Here is a 23,234-nt window from a genome sequence, read left to right as displayed (position 1 = left end):
TACATAAAAACAAGTCAAACTTTCAAAAATGATCAAAGACACTGCTTTAAAAAACATTTTTACGAGTAAGATGAAAGGCCTTGGTAGTTACAAGCTTTCCTGGAAAAGCAGCCTGGAAAAAAATTGATTTGCTCCAAACAGCAGTCTGGGGAATCTCACAAAATGTCTAGTTCATATTTCAATCTTCAAAAATTCAAATTAAAAATATTTTTTTCATATTGAAAATTAAAAGTATGACCATTTAAATCCTCAATTATCATTACTGTGACTGCAAAAAAACTAAAAACGAACTAAATAAATAAAATAAAATTACTTACTAATGTAAAAAGGTGGGTAATGAATATTATGTTTGTGAGTTTGTGTTTAATTTAAAAAAATATATTATTAAAATAATTAAATTCAAAGCAGTCCAAATACTATTATGTACATTTACAAGTATTTACGGTGATATAGAGCAAGTGTGGAAGTATACTGTATATAGAATAATTAAGGATATACAGTTTTTATTTACAAGTACAATTGTGAGGTATATTTGTAAATATACATAACAGTAGTATTAATTTATGCTGACCATATAAATTGTTTATATGGATGAGCACTGAATGATTACAGCTGGAAGTTATACAAAAGAGATCATCATGCTATTAGTCAAGACTGAGTAAAAGTTAGAAGCGTGTGAACGGTGCTACAATCCCAACACAGCAAGTGATTAGTTAAATCAGACAAGCGTAAAATCCCCTTCTCTCTGTCTGTGTACCAATTTTATTCGCAGGTCAAAAATATGCGTGTCAGTACTATGAAGTTTTTAAACAATGGGACGACCCTCACCAGTTGCCAAGATATAATACTAAACAAGAACCTGTTGTCAAAGCTTGAGTGGCTGAATATGGGAGAATGAGATCACGTACAATGGACAAAGAATTTAGAGAACATGTGGAGCTTTTGAAATGCATTAGTGAAACCTCATAACCAGCTGACTGTTTCAGAAATCTGGCTTTTAGAATGTACTTCCTGTTTACTAGTGGCATAAGGAAGCTGCTCAATTTAGACGTGAAAGATTCCTCCAATCATTAAGGGAGATGGGTGTTTTCCTACACAGAGCACACTTCTGTTCAAACCAAACACTGTACACACAGAAATAAACAAACACTTTAAAATGTCACACAGTCAGCAAGCTGTAGATGAATCTCAAGGAAATGAATACATGTTATTAGTAGTATTAGCCAGTCATAAATGATAAGAAATCACCCCTGAGCACACCAAACATACATTGTTTGTTTAACCTTTTTGGAAAAAGTGTGCACTGCAAAACTTATGCATCTTTGAAGTTTCATTATTAATAAAGTTTCATTAATTTCATTAATATAATCAAATAGATAAAAAAATCTGATTTTCTTCACAAACCAATGCATCACTTGAGAGGACAGAAGAGGGATAAGATGGAAGGATAGAGAAGAAACATGCGTGAGGTTTTATTTACTTCTCGTCCATGTGAGAGCGCATCTTTTTCAGTTTCTGCATGATGCTGCTGGTTTCACTGCCTGACACAGACATGGGGGAGGGACTTCGGGTCTCTGCGTCTGTCACTTTCACACTGGGCGGAGCTGACTCATCCGCTACACCCGACATAGGTGACTGCAGATGTTTGATTTAAAAAAAAAAAAGTTTTCTTTTCAGAAGAATTATAAATAAATATTATTGCTATAAAAATAATCATTCAGAAGACTGACCAGCTTTGTGTCCTCGGCACTCTTGAGCCGCTCTTTGAGTTTAAGGGTTGTGTGTCTTATTCTCTCAATCTCCTCCTGCTGTTTGAAGAGCAGCTGTCTTTCTCTCCTCGCTGCTTTATTGGCCTCCTGTAGCCGTTTAATCTCTGCCTGTGGGAAAAACCATGCAGCAAAGTTTGAGCTTTTATTTTTGTGCCGTACACACTAGTATTTGAATACTTCAAAAATTGATGAACATTTAACTTAATATAAATTCATTTACAAGTCTATCTTAGAAATAATCTCATAATTCCACATATGGTTATCACCTGTTCCTGCTGTAGCTTCATAATCAGGCCTCTCTGTTTCTTACGAAGAGGTGGCATCTTATCATCCTCGCCTTTATCTCTGAGACGCCTGGTGGAAAGGAAAGATGACAAATAGCATGTCACTATAGTTCACTAGTATACGGTCTTTGAATGTATGGGTTTCTATTTGAATGAGATTTAGCAAAAAAGAAAAAAAATGCTGCAACTGGTACAGAAATCCATTTATTCCACTATGTATGTTACATAGCTGAATTAATGGATTTCTGTACCAGTTGCAACCTTTTTTTCTTTTTTTGCTAAATCTCATGACGTATACAGGGCTCGACATTAACGCATGTCCGGGACAAGTGGATTTTTTGAAGGGACAAGTAAAGAGAATTTTACTTGCCTGACCGGAGAAGTAGCCTGATTAAAACGTCAACGACAAAAAAATAATAACTAGGGAATCACTAAAACGAGAGAATTCTGATTTTATTACATTTATTGTAAGTTGCGATCGAAACAATGGTGTGCTGTTGACGCTCGAGGAGAAATGGAAACAAATAAGCGCAGCACGCACACAAATAAAACTCAGTAAACAACATACTGCCTATAAAAAAAATCGAAATGTGGAGTTTTTATATTTTTAACATATGATACTGTTAAGCAACCTCACACGATGAGTGCTGTTTCCTGAATACCATCACGATTGAAAATGTGACATTGATTTCATAAAACAGTTCAATAAACAGTTAAAATTAAGTCACTTACATTTTAGATGCAATATTGACTGTTTTTGTTCTGTTTCAGCAGCGAAAATAGTTCCAAACAAAGACACAGCAGAACCATTGCGCAGCTCACAGGAAAAGTTAACCATGTTTCATTAATGAATGATTTATGGTTTTGAACGAATCGGGTGTCAAAGATTCAATGACCCATTCATAAACATCTGTCTCAATCTTGAATGAATGACTGAATGATTCATTAATTAAGACGGTCGCCTAGAGCCAACTGCTGGCGGTTTAGTGTTATGTTTAAAAGTATCATTCTTTTAAACGTTTCTTTTTGTATATTTAAATTGTATATTTTATATTTATTTATATTATTTAATGCAATTGTAATTTTTCAGTGTAAATTATTTAATTTGATTATCCTTATAGTGTCTTATTATTCTAAATAATTTAATATATTGATTCAATTTAGGAATTTAAAATGAAAGATGAAGCATACATTTAATAAGATTAGGAGGAGGGGGTGCCCTTTAAAGGTGCAGATATAACAATATGCAGATTTAAATATATCAAAGCTGATTGAACACTGATGAGAATATTGCTTCAAAATAAATTAAATTAGGAGGATGTAACTCATCGTGATATCGAATCAAATCGTTGACATAATCGTAATCTAAATGAATCGTGAGACCAGTGATGATTCACACCGCTAGTGAGGAAACACCAGTTAAAGCAGCACTAAGTAGGAATTCCGTTTTTGTCAAACAGCGCCCCCTAGAGTCGCTGTGGAGTACTTGTACTGTCGTGAATAGCACTCACGCAGAGATGGCTCGCACTCACGGCCGGATCCCCTCCCCCTGTACACCAGTACCTGTTCACTGTAGGATGGACGCTGTAACGAGTGGAAATAAGGTATGGCCCCTGTAAGAGCTGCGCGCGCCCTGCGCCTCGAACACCACATGTATACGGCGCCGGGTTTACATTTACATTTACATTTAGTCATTTAGCAGACGCTTTTATCCAAAGCGACTTACATTTATTTGTAAGTCGCTTATTTCTGTTTGATGCTCATTTTATCAGAATTTTATCAGATCTGTTTTTTGCCGTAAAGCAATTCGTTACCTCGCGAGACCTGATATCACACGATACTTCTTAACACTGGCCCATAGTTGCAAGGGTGGTTTTGCGGCTCACAGGCACCAGGGGGGTGCGAGACGACCACCATTCAACACGAAATCAGTAATATAAACATTACAATGACTTCAAAGCTGTTCGGTTAAGGTAAAAAAGTTACTTAGTTCACCTTTAAGAAATCATCTGATCATAGTGATGTGGATATGTTTGCACGAGCTCTGCAATTCAGCATTATCCAGTCAAGTCACGTCACGTGTATTTATAGCTTTATAAAATATTGCTTTAAAGCCACAAATATCATAACTTTTATCTATAGGCCTACTGTGAGACATTTATTCAAGAAATTCATTAAACAGAAAGAAGTATAGTACAGATAAATTTAACGTCGGAGTGAGATTTAAGGGAACGTCGTTTTACCAGTGAGCGCGATCGCGGTTGTGAAGCATTCGCTTGGGCCGTGAGTGATTGAGGGGAGTGCATTAGCATAACGTGAAACATGCTCTGGTCCTGATTCAACTCAATTAACATATACGTTTGTCCTGCCTCTTTTGGTGTTCCAGCCAGGCCAGTTCAGTCTTGGTCTTCTCTCGGAGGGCCTTCTGACGCAGACGCAACAGAGAACTCTGATGCTGAGCTCGAACTTCCTCCTCCTTCATGTACTGACGCACCAAGTCTATGGTGAACTTGGAGAAGCTGTCCTGTCCGCTGGAGAAGGGCATGCTGTCATCCTGCTGTGTATGCCGTGATATGGAAACAGAGCAGGGGAAAAACACAAGGGCTGAGTCACGTATCCATCACATACTTCTTATCAACACACCAGGAAAACACAAACAACCTCCAACTATGACAACCAAACAGAAAGAAACACAACAGGCCTGTTCATACTGAACAAAACTGCAGTCAGAGACATGTGGCATGAGAGCTGACAGGAATTTACCTTTGAGCTCACTCTAGGGCTGGATCTGTCATGGCTGTGATCATCATCAGACTCAGGGCGAGGAATGGGCTTCCTGTCCAGCGATTCGCGACGGTGGGCTTCAGATGGTAAGAGAGAGCGGAAAGATCTTTCTTCAATGTCATCCTCTGTCATCGAATCATCAAACTTCACAGAGTACTCTGTGGCGATGGAGGCACTGTCTGCTGATTGGAAGAATGGACAGGAAGTGGTCAAAATAACGAACATTTCGTCAGAACAGACAGAATGTCCTAAAAAATGTGAGCTTTACCTTTCTCTTCAAGCGGGCTGCGCACACTGTCAGAGCAAAGGGAGTCATCGGCAGTGGTGTGAGCCTGATCCTCTACTGAACTACTGCTCCTGTCTTTCCCTGCTGTCCTCCTCTCCTTTTGATCGGAACGAGGTGGACTCAACTGGGTACTACTGCTGCCACCACCACTAATAAAGAGACAGAAACGAGCATTTACGGACTCTATGTTCATATAAAACCATTCATTTTTGCTGTAAAAGGGAAATAATCTCAAAAGAAAAGTACACAGCGTTACCTGATGGTGGGTCTCCTGGAAGGGATGGACTCTGAGAGGCTGTCTGGTGGTGTCTCGATCTCTGACGGACTCTGATGTCTCTCAGGAGACCGCTGACTCTTCCAGCTACTGGAGAAGATCCAAAACAGCATCAGTACTGATGTATAGATCGCAATCACTAACATGACAAATTTGAAAAAATCTTTCACTTTAGAAAATGCAAAGTGAAAGCACAGTTAAAATGATAGTTCACCCAAAAATGAAAATGCGGTCATGATTTACTCATCTCCATGTTTTTTCAAATCCGCTGCCGTGGCTCTCATATCTCATCTGCACTTTTGCATATTTAAACTTTCACATACGTTTTGGAACAAATTTTTTATATTACTGAAAAACCCCATCTAGCACCAAGCTGAAGCAAGCATAGTACAGGAAGATAAAAAAGACAGTTACCCGTCCGTGTGGGGGTCTGGCTGGTGCTGTTTCAAACTGCGGTTGTGCTGTCTCTGTTGGTCATAAGGGCTAGTAATAGAGGGTCCAGGAACACTCAGCGCTCCCGCAATCTGTGAACGAGCCAGTTCAGTCATCTACAGGGGGAGAGAGAGAGAATCAATCCAGAATCATTTGAGAAAAAAAATAATAAATTCACAATGCATCTGTGAATTGGTTTCTCGTACCCCAAAATTTAGCTCACCTCTTTAATGTGTCGTGCTGTTTCAGCTGTGTGGCGTGCGGCCTCAGCTTGCTGGTTGATCATCTTATTTGTGGTCTCATGCAAACCTCCTAACGCCTGCTGTTGAGACTGGAGCAAACTCTCCTGCAGCTCTGCATGGGCCTTGAATCAAACACAAGCATGTCACAAAATATGTCTGTGCATTAAAAAGATACAAATCATTTAACTAAAAGCTGCCATTTTTAACTTGGTCTGAATTAGATTTAGATTTTATCACCCTTTTTTTTTTTTTTTTATGTAAAGTCCTCATCTCTTGAAGTTATCATAAAAACAGCTTTTTATACTAAAACCAAATTCTGATATGAAATGCCCTCAAGAAAGGTCTTAAACTATTAGCATATTGTGGTGTAAATACCCGTGCAGCTTTCTGTCTGCTTTCTTCCAGCTGCCGTTGTGTTTCGAGGGCTTCCTGCTCTGCCTTCATCCTCAGCAGATACAGGTCACGTTCATGCCTCTGCTGCTGGGACTGCAAGAGTCAAAGGTTAAAGGTCACCCTCAAATACATGGCCACATGACCACAGAAGTTCAGATAATTGCTTTAGCAGATTTAGAACTTCACCTTAAGAATCTGAGCGAGCGAGACGGTTTCTTGCTGAGCGAGAGACACGCCTCTCACTCTCTCCACATCACTGAGCTGTCGCACTGACTCCTCCACTGCGTCCAGGTAATTGAGCTCAGCAGACAGGCGCTGCTGCAGGACCCCCGGAGCAAACTGGAGCTCCGCTGAACCTGGGGACACAGCAGAGCAATTAAAACAATTCCAACAATTCCAATTCTGAACTAAAATTCTCCATTATCAGAGCAGACGACTTCAGCATTGTAGTTGCTTATAAAAATATAGACAAAGTAAGTTTACCTGCAGTCCTATGCTCTGTTCTTCCTGGGCTTTGAGTATGGGGTGAGGGGTTGGATTTAGCCCTGGCAGCTGAAGAGGAGGATGAGGAGGAACTGGGAAGAGCTGTGTGAGGGGAGCCAGAGCCTTGGGCAGATTCTCTGATTGGGATACGGTCACCTGGAGACAACCGGGAGGAACGAGAGCTGGCTGGAGAACCAGCGGCAGGAGTCGGACCAGGGCTTTGGGGAGATTTCTTTCCCTCAGAGCCAAAATGACTAATGAAATAAAATAGGGAGAGGAAAATAAATAATAAATAATTATTATTATTTATTGAGAATTAAAAAAAATATTTTTAATACATCAATACATTTTAACAATTGTTTCTTATATTTTTAATTGTTTTTAATGTTTTTTCCAACAAACAAAATGATTTAGCCGAGATTAGAACAAGACACTTTCATTAAAAGTTAAGCATCTTGAGTTGAATTGTGCACAGCACTATACAATGACCATCAAAACCTCCTATAGTCCAATAACACTGAACAATAAGGATTTTGTGCTACTGTGGATGGAAATTATGTCAGAGAAGTGTGCTGATGATAGGAGTAAATTAAATGAATCCAGTTCAAACTCTGCTGCTGGATAAACCCATCCAGAGACCACATACGGCCCTCTGAATGCTGAAAAGACAGGAAGGCATGAGGGGAATCTGAGGCTTTAACAAATGCCACAGGGAGGTTCGAATGTCACACTAGAGGGAAATATCTGCTTGGCAATGAGCCTGACCTGCGGCGCAGATAACCAACTGAACAAAAGAGCCAGTGTGTGCCTGCACGTTGCCTCCTGCCTCGTTTTCAGAAGGGCTACAGCAGGCCGAACAGTTCTACCCTCCACCTGATATTTAGCAGCACTAATATTGACACTGGCTCCACTGGGCTCTAACAATTATGATAAACAGGAACAGCAAGGATATTGCATTTAAGGATATTTCCGGTCTGTGCTCAAAATGTCCCAGTTCATGTCCGGTAACTTACTGAACAGCAGAATGGCAATGAAAGATGACTGGACTAGTAAATTAAAAGAAAAAAGAAAAGCATGAAGGTACATGCAACAGGTACATGCAGCAGATGTTTTTATTCAAACTATGGTGGCTTCAAGTATACATTTTTATCAGTGCCAGCCAAGCAACAGGAAATATACTTCGAGTGAAATCGAAAAACGAACAGGTGTGACTACATTTCTAACAAAATCTGGCCAAATGAAGTTCATTAGGAGTTTGAAACGGCTCACTAAACCAAACTTTTAAGAAAGCTTTGTGCGCCTAGTAAACACCTTCGGACTTCCACTTCTGTGGTTCATTACTTTGAGTCTGGTGAGTTAAATCATGAACACACCAGAGAACTACTTTATAGTGGAAAATATATAATTGTAATTATAATTTTGTAGTGACAATAACACTGTTTTTTTTTTCTGTGCAACTAACTCTATAAACAAACATGACATGAATAGTGACGAATTGCAAAGCTGGTGCAAAAATGTCCACATCCCTACGGATCAAATGCTTTCTTTAACTGCTCTTTCCTCCTTGCTGTAATTTCTTTTTCTTTATTTTGTTATTGAGTGAGCATCACACATTTGAATATTTATCTAAATGCAAGCGTGGGGCGGTGTAAGAATGTTCACAAACAGTATAATACTTCTTTTGACTCCTGAGCAAAGACTGAAAAAAAACTGTGATATCGGGGACTCAATGTGTTTAAAGTCACCATGAAATCAAAATGGACTAATCTTATTTTTTTAATGGAATATTGTAGTATTTATTATAAATGATTTGTGCACATCATTATTTTAATGCATGTGCCCTCAATTTTTATTTCCCAATTGAATAATCAAGTCCTGCCATAATTTTTTTCTTGTTCGAGAAACCATTTCACTTGGATATAGATCACAAAAGGGAAGAAAAGGTGAAATCGGAACTTCCATTTCAAACTAACTTTAACAGACCCTACCTATGGTTGGAGTGGACTGAAGCGCCCCCCAGTGTGCTGTCTGTGTCCACGCTCCTGTGAGAGCTGCGACTGGATGCTTTCTCTGAGCCACTCTTCTTGAAGCCCTCAGCAGGGAGATCGGAGACTGCAGAGGACGTGTTTCTTTGTCCCTCCAGCGGGCTCCTTTCTGATGCTGTAGGAATGTACACAGATAAAATTTGCACTGTAATCATGATACAAAAATGTCTGTTCAAAACCAACACCAGTGAAATTGAGTCAGTACTCCTGATACTGTAGAAAGACTGGTTCTTAAGTACCAGTATTTCTGAAATCCTTATAGGAATGTACAGAGAACAGAAACTGATTTCACACTGTATCACACTCAAGATCACATGATGTGGCCCTCTATAATATAACTGACCTCTCTTGCTGCTTGAGCTGGCTGAGTGGGGAGAGGAGAGGGGTGTGAGAGCTGGTGAACGCTGAGATCTCTCTCCAGCTCTGTTACTGTATGCAGATCTCCCACTTAGCAACTCGTCTAAAGGACTGAACCGACCATGGCCATTACTGTGGAGAGAAGGCATCAGATATTATATTTAACTAATACACACATATACCATATTATGATTCTACATAGAGCTTATGAAATGGGAGGAAGGGCTGGTATGATGATAGAGCAACACTGCCCTCTTCAGGCTGATTACTAAAAATGGTTAACTTCACCCTCTTCATCCATTTATATATCAATTTGAATATACAAGGCAGTGATCTTCTGAGCATTCAAATAATTTTGTTTTACCTGAGCCCATTGGGACTTCTCTTGGATGCTGATTGGCTACTGCCACGCGAGGAAACAAAGTCATCTTCATAGACCATGCCATCCAATGAGCTAGCACCAGACAGAACAGAGCGGAGAGCCGGAGAACTCTTACCTCCCCTCTCCTCAAACGCTACACAAACAAATATATGCAATGAATATATACACTAACATTCAAAAGCTCGGGGGTCTGTAAGATTGTACAGGAATTTTTAAAGAAATTAATACTGTTATTTAGCAAGGAAGGATGCATTCAGTTGATCAAAAGTGACAAAATATTAAGCAGCACAAACGGTTTCAAAATCGATAATAATAATAAATGTTTCTTGAGCACCAAATCAGCATATAAGAATGATTTCTGAAGGCTCATGTGACACTGAAGACCGAAGTTACGGCTGCTAAAAATTCAGCTTAATAAATTACATTTCTATGTGTATAGAATATAATAGAATGCAGTCATTTCACATCATTACTGTTTTTACTGTATTTTAGGCCAAATACAGTCAACATTGGTGAGAAAAAAAGCTTCTTTCAAAAACTTTTAATAATCTTACAGACCCCAAACTTTTTAGAGGTCATTCAAATGCCTTATACATACATAATGTGACAGTCTTGTACACATCCGTTAGAATGAGTTAAATGTTAACACAGGTCAAATGTTAAAAAATTTCTCACCTTTGCCGTAACTCATGTTCTTTGTAAATATATTAATAACACTGTGTGGGCTTCCCTTGGCCAGTTCTTCCCACGGTCCATTACTTCCTCCGTGTACTAGACTAGCAGGACTATAAGGCAGGTGCTTCTCTGCCTCTTTCTGAAAGCGTGAAATTGGGTTCAAACTGTCTCCATTCAAATGGGCTGCACTGTATCCTGTGGTTCTCAGTCTGGATTTGGGCAGCTCTTGCAGGTCTTCGTCAGACATACTGCCCTCACTCAGCAGAGGACCCTCGCTGATAGAACCTCCACTGGAGTCCAGCTCAGCTTCCTGAACAACAGGCTTTGGAGGAGAAGGGGTCTTGCGTACGTTTCTAAAAGGGAGGCTGGAGGACGCAGGCGTTTGTTTGTTCCAAGTCTCCACCCTCTCCCTAAAGCTGTGCAGGTTTCCCACACCTGGTAGGGCCTCATCATAGGTGCTCTGACCCTCAGCAAGCAGTCTTTCAATCCTCTCGACCAGGTCATCAGTATCCGTCGGATTCTCTCTGACTGGTGGACTGACAGGTTTAGCCCAGCGGTCATCAGTAGGGATTAAAAGACCTGTGCCCGTATCCCTGCAGCAACCGTAGTTTATTCCAGCACCGGCTAGCTTGCGTGCCTCGCTCTCAATACGGCTAGAGAGAGAGGCAGCGGTGGCCTTAAGAGCCTCAATACGGCTCATTTTGCGGCCTGTGGCTGAGGGCAACGACGCATGTACAGTTCGGGACTCTCTGTTAGGTAGTGAAGGTTCTGGATCAAGTTCTAACAGTTGAGAGAAGATTTGACCAGAAGGGGGCGGTAAAGAGCTGCTGACCCTCAGAGCGGGACTACGCTCGTCGGATTGAAGCCAGGGTGATCCTGCAAATCCCAACTCATTCCTACAAAAACAATACAAGACAACAGATTTTTGAGGTATAATGACCATATGACCTAAAAAAAGAAAAGAAAAAAAGACTGCCACTAATGAATGCACAAAAATACATTAAAAAAAAACATATGTACATATATATCTTAGAATTCACACACTGCATAAAGCATATCTTCATGTAATCTCACCAAATGAATTCATTAGTTTAAGGATTCAGTTTTTCTCCATTTTTAGGAACGTCCCAGTGTCCACAAACTTAACATGCAGCAAACGCCACCAACTACATGCACTTAAAAGTGGCCATGGAAACCGATACAGGCAAGCAACAAACACTTCTCACTAAGCACTGAGCTGACGGATTAATCTGTTCTTACAGAACTACTTGAAATAAGAGCATTTCATCGGTGTAACGGAATATAAACGACTTCCCATTTAGGGAAAGCGGATATTTTATTAATCTGTTCAGTGCTTAGAACAGATAAACAACAAAAAAGGAAGCTCTTTGGTGGAAACAGCAGCTAACAATTTTGGGGTTTTCTAGATGAAAAAACAAACATTACATTATGACACAGATGATGTAATGGAATGGGATTCTGTGTGTGTGTTTACCTGGAGAAAGGAGGCTGCCGTTGCTCCGTGAGGGACATATCACTGCTGGAGGTGGCACTTTGAGGTCGATCATATCTTTTGTTTTCTTTATCAGACTCTCCAGACGGCTGGTATACTGGTCCCAACTGCAATGTCACAACAAAAAACTTACAAGAATGGCCAATCAATATGGATTTAGCCAATGTCTAGACACCAGGGTGTCCAATGGTAAATAAAAACATGACATTTATTTCATACAGCCTAATACAAAGACAGCAAAAGAGACTTAACTGAACTAAAATGACTGAAATTAAATGTTTTATTTACACTACCATTCAAAAGTTTAAGGACGTTAAGTCTATTATGCTCTTGTCTTGTGCAATATTATTACAACTTATAATGGTAGTGTACATTTTATTATCACCTAAATAAATTTTTTAATTAATTAATTAATTTTTACAAAAATACTATAATATAATATAATAAGTTCAACAAGCTGCAAAAAAAAAAAAAAGTGTTCAAAAAAGGTTTACCTGCAGGCCTATGTTTGTTATGTCAGCACCATCAATATCTCCTCTGAGCTGAGTCTGTTCCAGCAGCAGTTTGGTGTATGTTTCCTGGAGCCGCTTCTTAATTGGAGCTTCAGGTGCGACCGGGCCCTTGGCAGCCCCTGCTCGTTGTCTCCTGTAAAGCTCCTGTAGGCGTTTATTCTTGTTCTCTTCCTCCTCTCTCTGAGCCCTCCTCTCCTCCGCTTGCCGTTTTTTCCGTTCTTCCTGCTTTTGAGCAATATACATTCGCACAGCTTCTGAGTCATAGTACCGTTTCTTTACCACGGGCTGCTCAAACGACTCTGCTCTCTTGGTAGTCTTGGCAGGGCTGGCACTTCGGGAAGCTCGGGTCGAGGCATGAACTCTGGAGCTGGATGCTGCCGCCCTTCTGCTGATGCCCTCCTCCAATTGCAGGTCATCTAGGATGCCCTGGATGTCAGCTGAGAGGAGGTCTGTGCTGGGAGACTTTCTTCTATCATCCCCTGCACATCTGGAGGGTCCAGCTGGCTCATCCCGAAGAACATGATTGCGAGGTCTTTCCACACTCCTGGGCCTTGAACGCCGGCTACGCTCAAGACGAGGATCAGAGCTGGAACGGGGTACAGGGCCTGCAGGAAAAGATAGAGAGGCAAACAGTAGACGATGAAAAAGAGAGACGACGTGATATTATTACACACATCTAAACAACCGTCAAATGTTTGGAATAATTCAGTTTAATTCAGTAACAAGTCTCTTACTCACCAGATCTGCATTTATTTGATCAAAAACAGTATTGTGGAATATTACAACTTAAAAGAACAGTTTATTTATTATATTTCTAAATATGTTAAATATTAATATAATTCTATTTTAATCTATTTAAAATGTAATTGATGTCTATGATGGCAACGCTGAATTTTCAGTCTTCAGTGTCACATGATCCTTCAGAAATCATTTTAATATGCTGATTTGGTGCTCAAGAAACATTTCTTACTATCAAGGTTGGGACAGATTTTGCTGTTTAATATGTTTTGTGGAAACCATTTATTTATTCCAAAGAATATTTAATTGAAATAGATTTTTCTTTGTAACATTACAAGCATCTTTACTGTCACTGTCCTTCCATTCACATGAAGCTTCAGCTTCTGCTCAAATCAGCAGACAAGGTCGATTTTTTTTCCAGACTTGCCAAATGTCAGAAATGCACAGTGCTTAAATACAATAACAGTTAAAATATGTCTCCTGTTTTCATCAATCTTTTTTTTTTTAAAGACACCCAAACACAAATTTTATGCCACATGCCCTGTAACCCATGTCTGAACTGGAAAAACATCCTCTTCAGCGGTTGCTTGCATACAATGTTTAAATCAATATAGAATTGAGCATTTCCGTCTCTGCAGTCCAATAAATCAGTACTGAAGTGGCTGTATAAAGTCTGGGTCCATCCCTGCATGTGTGGATGGCAGCAGGACTGTGAAAGGAATCAGGTCGGCTTGTGCAGTGAGTCAGAAACACCCAGTCGAACCCTATTCATTACGGTCACTGGGCAGCAAAGTTTACCAATGCGGGGAGGCTGTCTGAATCTTTATTTATTAATAGACCTAGCACTTGGAGCACTAGCTGCTGGAAGACTAGCACTTTACAACAATGTGGTATTTAATAACAGTTGGCATTAAACTCATTTAAAACACCTCAAGAACATTTGGTTGGGTATCCAAAATATGAGAAGCCAAAAACCAGGTCTCTTGTGACATTTAAGGCTAAATAAATACAGATATTTTAAGTTTGGTTTGTGATGTGGCCGAGCTCTAAAGTTTCTGCATGGTGACATCCTCTCACCTGTTCTCATCTGTGTCTCTGAGGACTGCGCCCGAGGCTCTCTGTGTAACCGTGGTGGCGGCCCCAGCATCATCTTCACCAGCTTTTGCCCATCTCGCCATGATGACGTGCTGATCGCTATGGAGACAGGTTACGCAGATGCGTTGAGACTCAGTTGTTCCAATAATTAATTTGTACTTTTTTTAACCAGATGTGATTAAGGCGGAGAGGAAAGTATGACAAAAGTAACTAATAATAAAGAGACAGAATAGCTGCTCTGAATCACATTCACACAGATATTTAATGATCTTTCTCCAGAGAAAACCCCCCACTCGCATTTAATGTAACACAGATAGCAATTTAAAATTGACAGTATTTACTTTATTAAATGAGTCTGGTCTTAAGATGCATGATTCATCCGTGCATGGTATCATAAAGAATACAAATGGTATCAAGATATAATGCATTTCTCAGCCTCAAAACAGGGCTTTTATGTTGACGTACTCAACACCACATGGAAAGGGAACAATATTAACCAATGCTCATATTTCACAATCCAATCACATCCAGGTGGATAAAATCAAAATACTCTATATTAATTTGCAGCAGAATATGGTTTCATTTTGAAAAACAACACAAGCAAAAAAAAAACCTGAATGCTGCCACCTCTACCAAAATAGTTTAAAAGCCAAACATAACTGCTGACGAAGAATGACAGCATGCTTTAAATTACCTAAAGTATAGTTACCATATCATAAGTCATGTATAGAGCAGGCATAATGTATTGCTAAAAATGTAAATTTAAAAATGATTTATTATTTTTTTTTTGTAGTAGTTTATTTTGTAATGAAAATTTAAATGTGACATATATATAAATAAATAAACACGCACACACTTTTTAGCAACATATTTTATGTGGCAGAAAATTTTTAATATTATTTCTGCCACCTAAAATATGTTCCTAAAAAAAATAATAGTATTTTTAGTAGCAGGCCCAGTGAAAAGGGCAAATAAAAATCTGAACGACTGGTCCAACTGGGCCAAGAGAATAAAATCCTTACTGTTGAGCCCTTTATTAGTGGAGAAAGAGTTACCTTCAAATGTCTGTACCATTAACCCGAGTATTAAGTAACCACTTATAAAAATAACTGTTCTCATCAAACTGTTTGCTTGCCAGTAGGTAGCCTAAAAGTGAAAACTGAACTGACAGTTAACGGTAAAGTTTACGGATTATTGCCGTTTTCAGGCAATTCGAAAAAGGAATATTTTGCAAAACTGCAATGGAAAGTTTGTTTCGCATTTACAGGTCACCTGGCGTATGTAAAACTCAATCATTCTTTAAAGATGACGCAGTATGTTTGGACAGAAGACGAGACAGGGTTCTTTAATATACTAATAAAAGACAAAAGAATTACGGGAATACTGGATTCTAAACAACAAAGAAATGCCACAATTTATCAAGACCTTGAAGCAGATAGGAGGGAGAAGCACACAGAAACACCTCATACGTGCCGCTTTCCTTGCCATTATTGCTTGGATAACACACCTACGTCTCCTTCGAATAAAAATAATGACTAATGCGGTGGCTGCAATATACATAAACCTACCAACATCCGTTGCCATGATTTTTGGAATGTCTTATCGCGAGAAATTATGTTTTAGTTGCATAAGATTGGTTCAATGGAAACGCAGACATTTCGTAATAGTTTTTTATGGACATTTAGAAAATATTGCAAAAGTTTGGCGAAAATCTGTAATGGAAACGCGGCTAATGTACTTGAATTGTGTTTGGCATTGCACTCCAAAACATTGCAGAATGCAACATAAAATCTAGCTTGTATAACTAGAAGCAGCCTTCTGGGTTATGTTAAACAGAGAGACAACGTGAGAAGAACTAACAGACTTCAGACATCTATTTCTGAAGTAAGGGCTGCACAGGGTAAACTAGTGGAGGGGTGGAAGGAGGAGTCAGATGTCACTTTTCTATTGAGTCGTGACAAGTGTGACACCTCTCCAGCTGTCAGCGAGGCCACAACGGCTTGGAGCATTGTCAAGCATTTCTGCGTCAGCGTCACAGCACAGCAATCCTGTTAATCTGCATGCTACACATTCTAGAAATTTCTGTGGGGATAAGAGACTTAGCTTGTGCTTGCAGACAGACATTAACTCATGCCTGTTTCCAAGAAAGCCCGGCAGAGAACAGGGCACAGTGAAAGTGGCAGGTCAAGAGAGGATCACATAGGGCTGCCAGGACAGTTTGTGGGCATGTATGTGTGTTGAGTGGAACATTTGCACATTTTCAGAGCAGATTGTGATCTTCATATGCAAAACTACAATTAAGCACTATTATATGTGCATTCAGAAGTTGAATTTCAATATCATTTGCTTAAATAAGCTACAGTTGTTTGCTTGAGAGACACACAGAGTGTGCAAAAGACAGACAGTGAGAAAATAAAAGAGAATTCAGACCTGGTTTAACATTTGAGTCTGGTGCAGAGGAAGATCTGTGTACTTTCCTAACAGGCTTTGATGGTCTCTTCTCTTTTACCCTCTCTCGCTCTCCAGGCCTCTGCTTTGGCTTTGTGCTCTCTGCTGTGAAAAGACAGAGTTCATCAGGGTTATTATTGTTAACTAAAACTATAAAAAACATGCTAACTGAAATAAAGCTGAAACAAAATAAAACATAAATATCAGAAGTAAAACTTTAGAACGTTAAAGAAGAATAAAATTAGAAATGGTGCCTTGGCAACTAACTGAAAAAAGTTTAAGTTGAGGCACTAAAATTAATAACTGGAAATAAATAAAACTAAATCTGAACTAAAACTAAAAACTGAAGAAAAAAAATTAAACCTAAATAGTAATATTTAAATATACAAAACTAAGATAAATTACAAAAGCGCTTAAAATTACTAAAGATTAAAATGAAACAAAGCATAAAAATAAAAGTCAATTCAAAATATTAATAAAAACTATAGTAGTATATAAATCACACAAAAAAATAACACTGCTGTTCATTATATTACACTCACGACCATGCACAATGCACATATTACCCACTGATCTATAATAGAGATTATATAAATCAGTGATATTACCACAACTGCCCACATTTACACAACAACTATTCAGTATTCAGCAATTTGTCCCCTAAAGTAGCAAAACAATTAAAAAACATTCATGATTTATAGCGTATTCAAAATAAAAAAATAAATAACGTTAATAACAAAATGATATAATGGACTTTTAACTGGCCATCAATTGTCCTAAAAACTGTCATGATGTTAATTTCACGTCTCACAGGTATGAGAGCATTAAGATTTGATTGACTCCCATGAATAAGTTCAAACTGCATGTTTCAATCGGTTTAAGTGCAACAGGACAGACAGAGGGTGGAAAATTCATATCTAAAACTAAATTCCATTTTTGTGAAGTAAAAATCTTTACATATAACGATAAAATAACAAATGGACTTCCACAAAAAAACAAACAAAAAATGCTACAAATTTGTACCATATGGCCTTTTTAATGATAGCAACTCAATTGTATTGCAGGCCAACAGGGAATGCATTGTTATGTATACTTAATGAGCTTGTTCCATAATGATTTTTTAAGGAACTGTGGAGCAAACTGATGCAATCCTTCCCAATAACCTTGAAGAAAACTCCTAAGAACAGTCAGGGCTGACATGAAAACTTGTAACTATGGCTGTGGCAGAACGCCTGGAAACTCTGAGCCAATTTGGAGCATGCAAGTCAGCGTCCAAGAGCGGTTTGGATTAAACATGCTTTTTGACCATACTGCAATCCAGTAGAGAAACATGAATTTTGTGAGCTGCCTTCAGTGGCAGACAGCTAAAACAGTGATGCTGTCCCAACTCCTGTTCATCACTCATGCTTCATGACTCAGAGGGCTTGCAATGGGTAGTAAAAAAAATTTGAGCTCCGTCACATCAAATGGATTAACATTTTAATTCCAAATAAATAAATAAATGCCCCATTCACTAACCTGCTATTAGGCTGAAATAAAGAGGATGACTCAAATCACAAAACAATTATAGCACGAATGATTAAGATGACAACCAGTGAGCTGTTTATGATCACGATACTGTAACATTTTTGTGGGTACCTTAATTATACCACTTTGCTTTAGAAGAATTGGTACGACTTTACAATAAGTTTCCATTTGTTAACATTAGCTAACTGCATTAGTTAACAAGAACTAACAATGAAAACACTTCTATAGTATTTATTAATCTCAGTTAATGTGCATTTCAATTTACTAATACATTATCAAAATCAAAAGTTGTATCTATTAATATTATTTAATGGTCCTGAGCTACCATGAACTAACAATAAACAACATTAAAGCTGCAGTCCGTAACTTTAAGTTAAAAATAATCCAAAATAATTATATTAAAAAAAACATATTCTGCCAGTGGTCAAAACTATCTGCTTGCCATAGCTAGATTCAAAACGGTTAGCTTGTAATAATGATTTTAATTCCAGTGGTACTGGTGGGTTTCCGCGGGAAATTCAAGCATGTCTTTGCGTCATTACGTCACACCCGTACACATAAAGGAGTTTCGGCTAGCCGGCTATACTGCGCGTGACGAGATGTTTAGATGTATAGGCTTTTCTCGCAGCACTTTACATAATTAAACTTATGCCATCCAGAAAGATCCAAACAACAATCATCAGTGTCAACTGGAGATTCAGCAGTTATAAAACCCAAAAGACTTCGTACTTCGGATTTAAGGTGGCTAGAGAAAGAGAAAGAAACCGTCTCATGCAAACACAAGGATTTAAACATCGGCGGGGCTTTTGAAAAGTGCGTGAACTCCGTGTTTTGAAGGGGTTCAAAACGGAAGAAGAGACGGCTTTTTTCTGCTGAACAAGTAAGACATTTCAATAGTTCAATCGTGTAACAGTACGTTTTCTTAATTCACACAGTTATGGAGTTTTCTTTGTTGTGCCTTTCTCGTTTTGCTATTATGGAGAATATGAATTCTGAACTACACAGGTAACCATAAAACACATTAAATTAAACATTAGTCACGCAATGCTGATGTTGTTAACATGAACAATTTGAGAACAAAGTAGGCTATAATTTGCACGGTTGCTGTAAATCACGTTGATTAAATCTAACGAAGCTTATCATGTCGAATGCTTTTTCCCCCTTAGTTGGTCAGAACAAAAATGGATTTTACTTGTTCAGAAGACATTTTCTTATGAAAATTCTTATGTTGGTCAAACTTTCAAAAAGTGAATCTGTGATTCTGTATGACAGTATCCACACAGCGCGGTGACTGACAGCAGCACTCGCCTCAAAGCACTGTGTTCATCCGCGCTGTTTCATGCCGATTTACAGCCCACGTAAAGATGATAATTCCGCGAATCACTGCAGTTACAGATTTCGAACAGAGAGATGGCGACAAAGAGGAAAAGCTACGGACTGCAGCTTTAAAGGGGTCATATAATGGTACATGCACTTTTACAAGGTGATTGTACTGAAATGTGTGTTGGCAGTGTCTGTACACAACCATCATATAATGATAAAAATCCATCCAGTGGTTTTGTTTTAATCTCCTTATATGTTTTCCCCTGCCTCAAATCGAGCCGTTTGAGCTTGTGACGTCACAAGCTCGCACGCCCCTCCCACGATTGTTGATTGACAGGACCGTTTCAACACAGACCCGCCCTCGCTCATGAGGGAGCTGTCAATCATAGTCTGCGGGGACCGGCACGCTCATTGTTGATATGCTGGAGCACTGTCTATGAGCAGAATGGCGTCTAAGCGATTGTGGTGTTCTGTTCTTGGGTGTAATAACGAACACAGTCATTTTAATGTTCCTAAATCCAAACCGCTGAAGACGCAGTGGCTGAGTTTGTTTTCGAAGGGAATATTCCCCACGAGCAACGTCAATGCTCTCATGTTTGCGCGAATCATTTCACACACCAGACTGCTTTATAAACGAGGATCAGTATAAAGCTGGATTTGCTAAGAAGCTGCTCATGAAAAAAGGATCGGTACCAGATATTCGTGTTCCTGCTGAACCTCTAGAAAAGGGGTGCCCAACCCTGCTCCTGCCGATCGACTGTCCTGCACAGTTTATCTCCAACCCTAATTAAACACACCTGCCTTTAATTTTCAAGTGATCCTGAAGACCTTAATTGATTGCTTCAGGTGTGTTTGATTAGGGTTGGAGATGAACTGTGCAGGACAGTCGATCGGCAGGAGCAGGGTTGGGCACACCTGCTCTAGAACAATGGAAGTGAGTGTAACGTTTTATTAAACTTTATATTAATATATTAATCTTTGCAAATCGCTAGCTGCACGCTTCACAATGAATGCGTCTAAGGTTTACACTCAGGGTACATTACGGCATGTTTTCTATGTATGACGTTCTCAATATAATTCATAATCCCACGTTTATACTGAACAACGCGTTATGGTTATTGTGTTATTGAGTTACAAATGGTGTATGCACAGAACAGAGAGGCGGGGTGAGCAAAGCTCATTATCATTTAAAGTCATATGCACTGAAACGGCGTGCTGAAAACAGAGCTGGTTTTGACCAGGTAAAATAAGTGTTTTCTTACAATACTAATGAGAATTTTTAATTAAAGTATATTACAAACTTTTAATTTAGACCCTAAAGAATCATATTAGCTTGTACAAAAATGGCATTATATGACCCCTTTAACTAACGTTAACAAAAATGTATAATGTAAGAAATGTTTTGCTCATTGTTAATTAATGCATTAAATAATGCAAACTACATTATAACTAATGTGATCTTATTGTAAAGGGTTACTAAAGCATCATTCATTGTTATGTTCATGTTAACAAATGGGACGAAATATAAAATAACAGTCTGGAACACCATGTATACCTGTGAGCTGTTGCGTCAGGTCTTTGTAAATTTCCCTGCTCAAGTTCTGGAAATCGTCCTCTGCCCACACTTTCCCATCAGGTGTGCGAATCTTAGTCTCAATGGTGTTGAAGCCTAGAAAACACAGAAGTGAGCCTTTTCTCACTCAACAACCTCATAAAACATTTAACTGATGCTTTTATATTGAGTATCTTAGAAAATTGTAAAAATACAGCAGCCGCACACTCAAACACTGTGCAAGATCAGTGAGTGTGAGAGTGATCTGTGAGTGTGCGGCTGCTGTATTTTTACAATTTTCCATGATTTAATGTAGCAGCACCTCTCTACAAGACTTTTTTGACGGATGAGCGGTGGTTCTTTTCTATTTTTTCTATATTGAGTATCTTAGAAAACACCTATTACTGGGACTGTAGTACTGGAGCAACCTGAGGTTAAGTGGCTCGCTCAAGGGCACAATGGTGAACTTACTACTACTCAGTTACTAGTCCAACACAAGGGGGTCATCTTTTTTCTCTGGAGTCAGCTTACCTTTATAAATAGGTGCAGGAGGGGCTGGGGCCACTTTCCGGACTTTAGCAGTAGGAACTGTGGTACCGTGTCCTGCTGCCTCAATACCCACAGGTTGCTCCAGGTATCCCAGCAGCTTGTTTCTGTCCTCCGTCTCTTCCAGATGTTCCCTCTGTCTGCGGATTCTCTCTTTCAGCTTCTCCAGCTTTTCATCAGGTTGCCGTCGTCGCAGGTTCTCCAACCGTTGTGAGGATGCAATTGAACCTGGGCTGGACCTCAGGGACGTCTGGGATGTCTCAGCCTGTAAGTGTGTTCTGGGCCTGACTTCTGACCCTAGTGTTGCTTGGTCGGCTTGGTGAATGGCGTTGAGAGCAGACAGATCGTTGAGGTAGCGTACAGATGTGCTGTCTACAGCCGAGGAGCACAGGCTGTCCAGGTCTGCAGTCTGCATGTCTCGGGTGTCACGCTGATAGACCAGCTGGCTTAAAGCAAAGTCAGGCTGAGTAATGGCCACCTCTGTTGGTAACGAATGGGCTTCTGGTTCAGAGTGGGTCTGGGACATTGGCAGCGGAGATGCTTCCCTGTAAAAGAAAGACATGATTCCGTTTAAACTGAAGATCACAAGAAGATTTTCTAGAAGTAATGTATACAACTCAAATGGCAACAGAAAAAGTAGGCCTGTATAGGGAAGTATCAGCTACATGTGTGCTGAAGTTAATGAAGCAAAAATGATGGTTCCTTGTTCAAATGTCTTGTATGAGAGGATCAAATAGCAAACTTAACCTTCAGACACAAAACCTGCACTCATTGACCTCTGCATACTCCATAGTCTGCTCTGAACTTTCATTCCTTTATCATTCAGACATGCTGTAACCAAATAATGAAGTTATTACCAAAAAAATAAAGAAATTATTTTAATCTATTTCCTTTAACAGTTATTGTTTTTCCAAAATTAATGAAGTGTGTAATTTTGCCTCATTCTAAACTACTTCAATGGGCCCTTTTCACAAACTTACGGGGTTCTCAGAAGCGGAATTCGTCATAGTTGGGTAAACTTCTATAGTGGTGAATGGCAGATGACAGTAATATAATTTCTGTATTCCCATTTGCTCTAATAGCAAAAGAAAAAATCCATGATAGCATCGAGAGACTGATTACATTGGTCAGAAGAGAGAAAGATGTCATATTTGCCATCACTCCCTCAGCTATCAGAAACACCATAGCAGCAGCGTTAGTTTGCTATGTTGATAACTGTGGAAACGTGTCATCACAGTCTGTGAAAAGGGTCCATTCCAGCTGCAGCCAATGTGTAGCATCCAAAAACTTTTTTTTTCCAGTTCTGTTTGCTATTACAAACTTCAGCTTTAACACATTAATTAGTTTGCAGCTTTTACCTGAATGAAGCGAGTGGTTCTCTGAACTCCACACCGCTGGGTTTCCTGGCATTACTGTCCAGAGTGCTGTTCCTCAAGGGACTGCGGGAACTTTTGTCCGGACTGCGCCGACTACGTGTTCTCGATTTGGATCCACTTTCCTCCGCACGATGACCATCTGTAGTAAATACATAGAAGACACAAACAATGGAAGAGGAAAAACTTTAAAGAATGTTG

General features: G+C 39.3%; 1 protein-coding gene across 10 annotated transcripts in view; it reads right to left on the bottom strand.

Annotated features, from left to right (window-relative positions):
• The window catches only part of cep350 (centrosomal protein 350), a 39,944-nt gene that overhangs the window by 11,434 nt on the left and 5,276 nt on the right, over positions 1-23,234 (bottom strand). For 4 of the 10 annotated variants that reach the window (XM_056259630.1, XM_056259637.1, XM_056259631.1 and 1 more), the window contains 23 exons: positions 23,019-23,175; positions 21,646-22,205; positions 21,118-21,231; positions 16,695-16,817; positions 14,247-14,363; positions 12,414-13,036; positions 11,902-12,026; positions 10,407-11,302; positions 9,714-9,864; positions 9,336-9,481; positions 8,936-9,107; positions 6,948-7,201; positions 6,651-6,820; positions 6,447-6,557; positions 6,053-6,193; positions 5,812-5,945; positions 5,380-5,487; positions 5,106-5,272; positions 4,817-5,019; positions 4,423-4,610; positions 2,036-2,123; positions 1,731-1,877; positions 1,481-1,635 (listed from right to left, as the gene is read on the bottom strand). In XM_056259630.1, the coding sequence (XP_056115605.1) occupies positions 1,481-1,635; positions 1,731-1,877; positions 2,036-2,123; positions 4,423-4,610; positions 4,817-5,019; positions 5,106-5,272; positions 5,380-5,487; positions 5,812-5,945; positions 6,053-6,193; positions 6,447-6,557; positions 6,651-6,820; positions 6,948-7,201; positions 8,936-9,107; positions 9,336-9,481; positions 9,714-9,864; positions 10,407-11,302; positions 11,902-12,026; positions 12,414-13,036; positions 14,247-14,363; positions 16,695-16,817; positions 21,118-21,231; positions 21,646-22,205; positions 23,019-23,175 (5,050 nt within the window). The remainder of the gene's footprint in view (positions 1-1,480; positions 1,636-1,730; positions 1,878-2,035; positions 2,124-4,422; positions 4,611-4,816; positions 5,020-5,105; positions 5,273-5,379; positions 5,488-5,811; positions 5,946-6,052; positions 6,194-6,446; positions 6,558-6,650; positions 6,821-6,947; positions 7,202-8,935; positions 9,108-9,335; positions 9,482-9,713; positions 9,865-10,406; positions 11,303-11,901; positions 12,027-12,413; positions 13,037-14,246; positions 14,364-16,694; positions 16,818-21,117; positions 21,232-21,645; positions 22,206-23,018; positions 23,176-23,234) is intronic. The other 6 variants (XM_056259633.1, XM_056259640.1, XM_056259636.1 and 3 more) reach the window with 5 other exon arrangements.

Source organism: Rhinichthys klamathensis, unplaced genomic scaffold (assembly GCF_029890125.1).
Source record: "Rhinichthys klamathensis goyatoka isolate OS25496 unplaced genomic scaffold, OSU_Roscu_1.1 h1tg000169l_1, whole genome shotgun sequence".
Lineage (NCBI taxonomy): Eukaryota > Metazoa > Chordata > Actinopteri > Cypriniformes > Leuciscidae > Rhinichthys > Rhinichthys klamathensis.
This window is presented reverse-complemented; position numbering and strand designations above follow the sequence as displayed.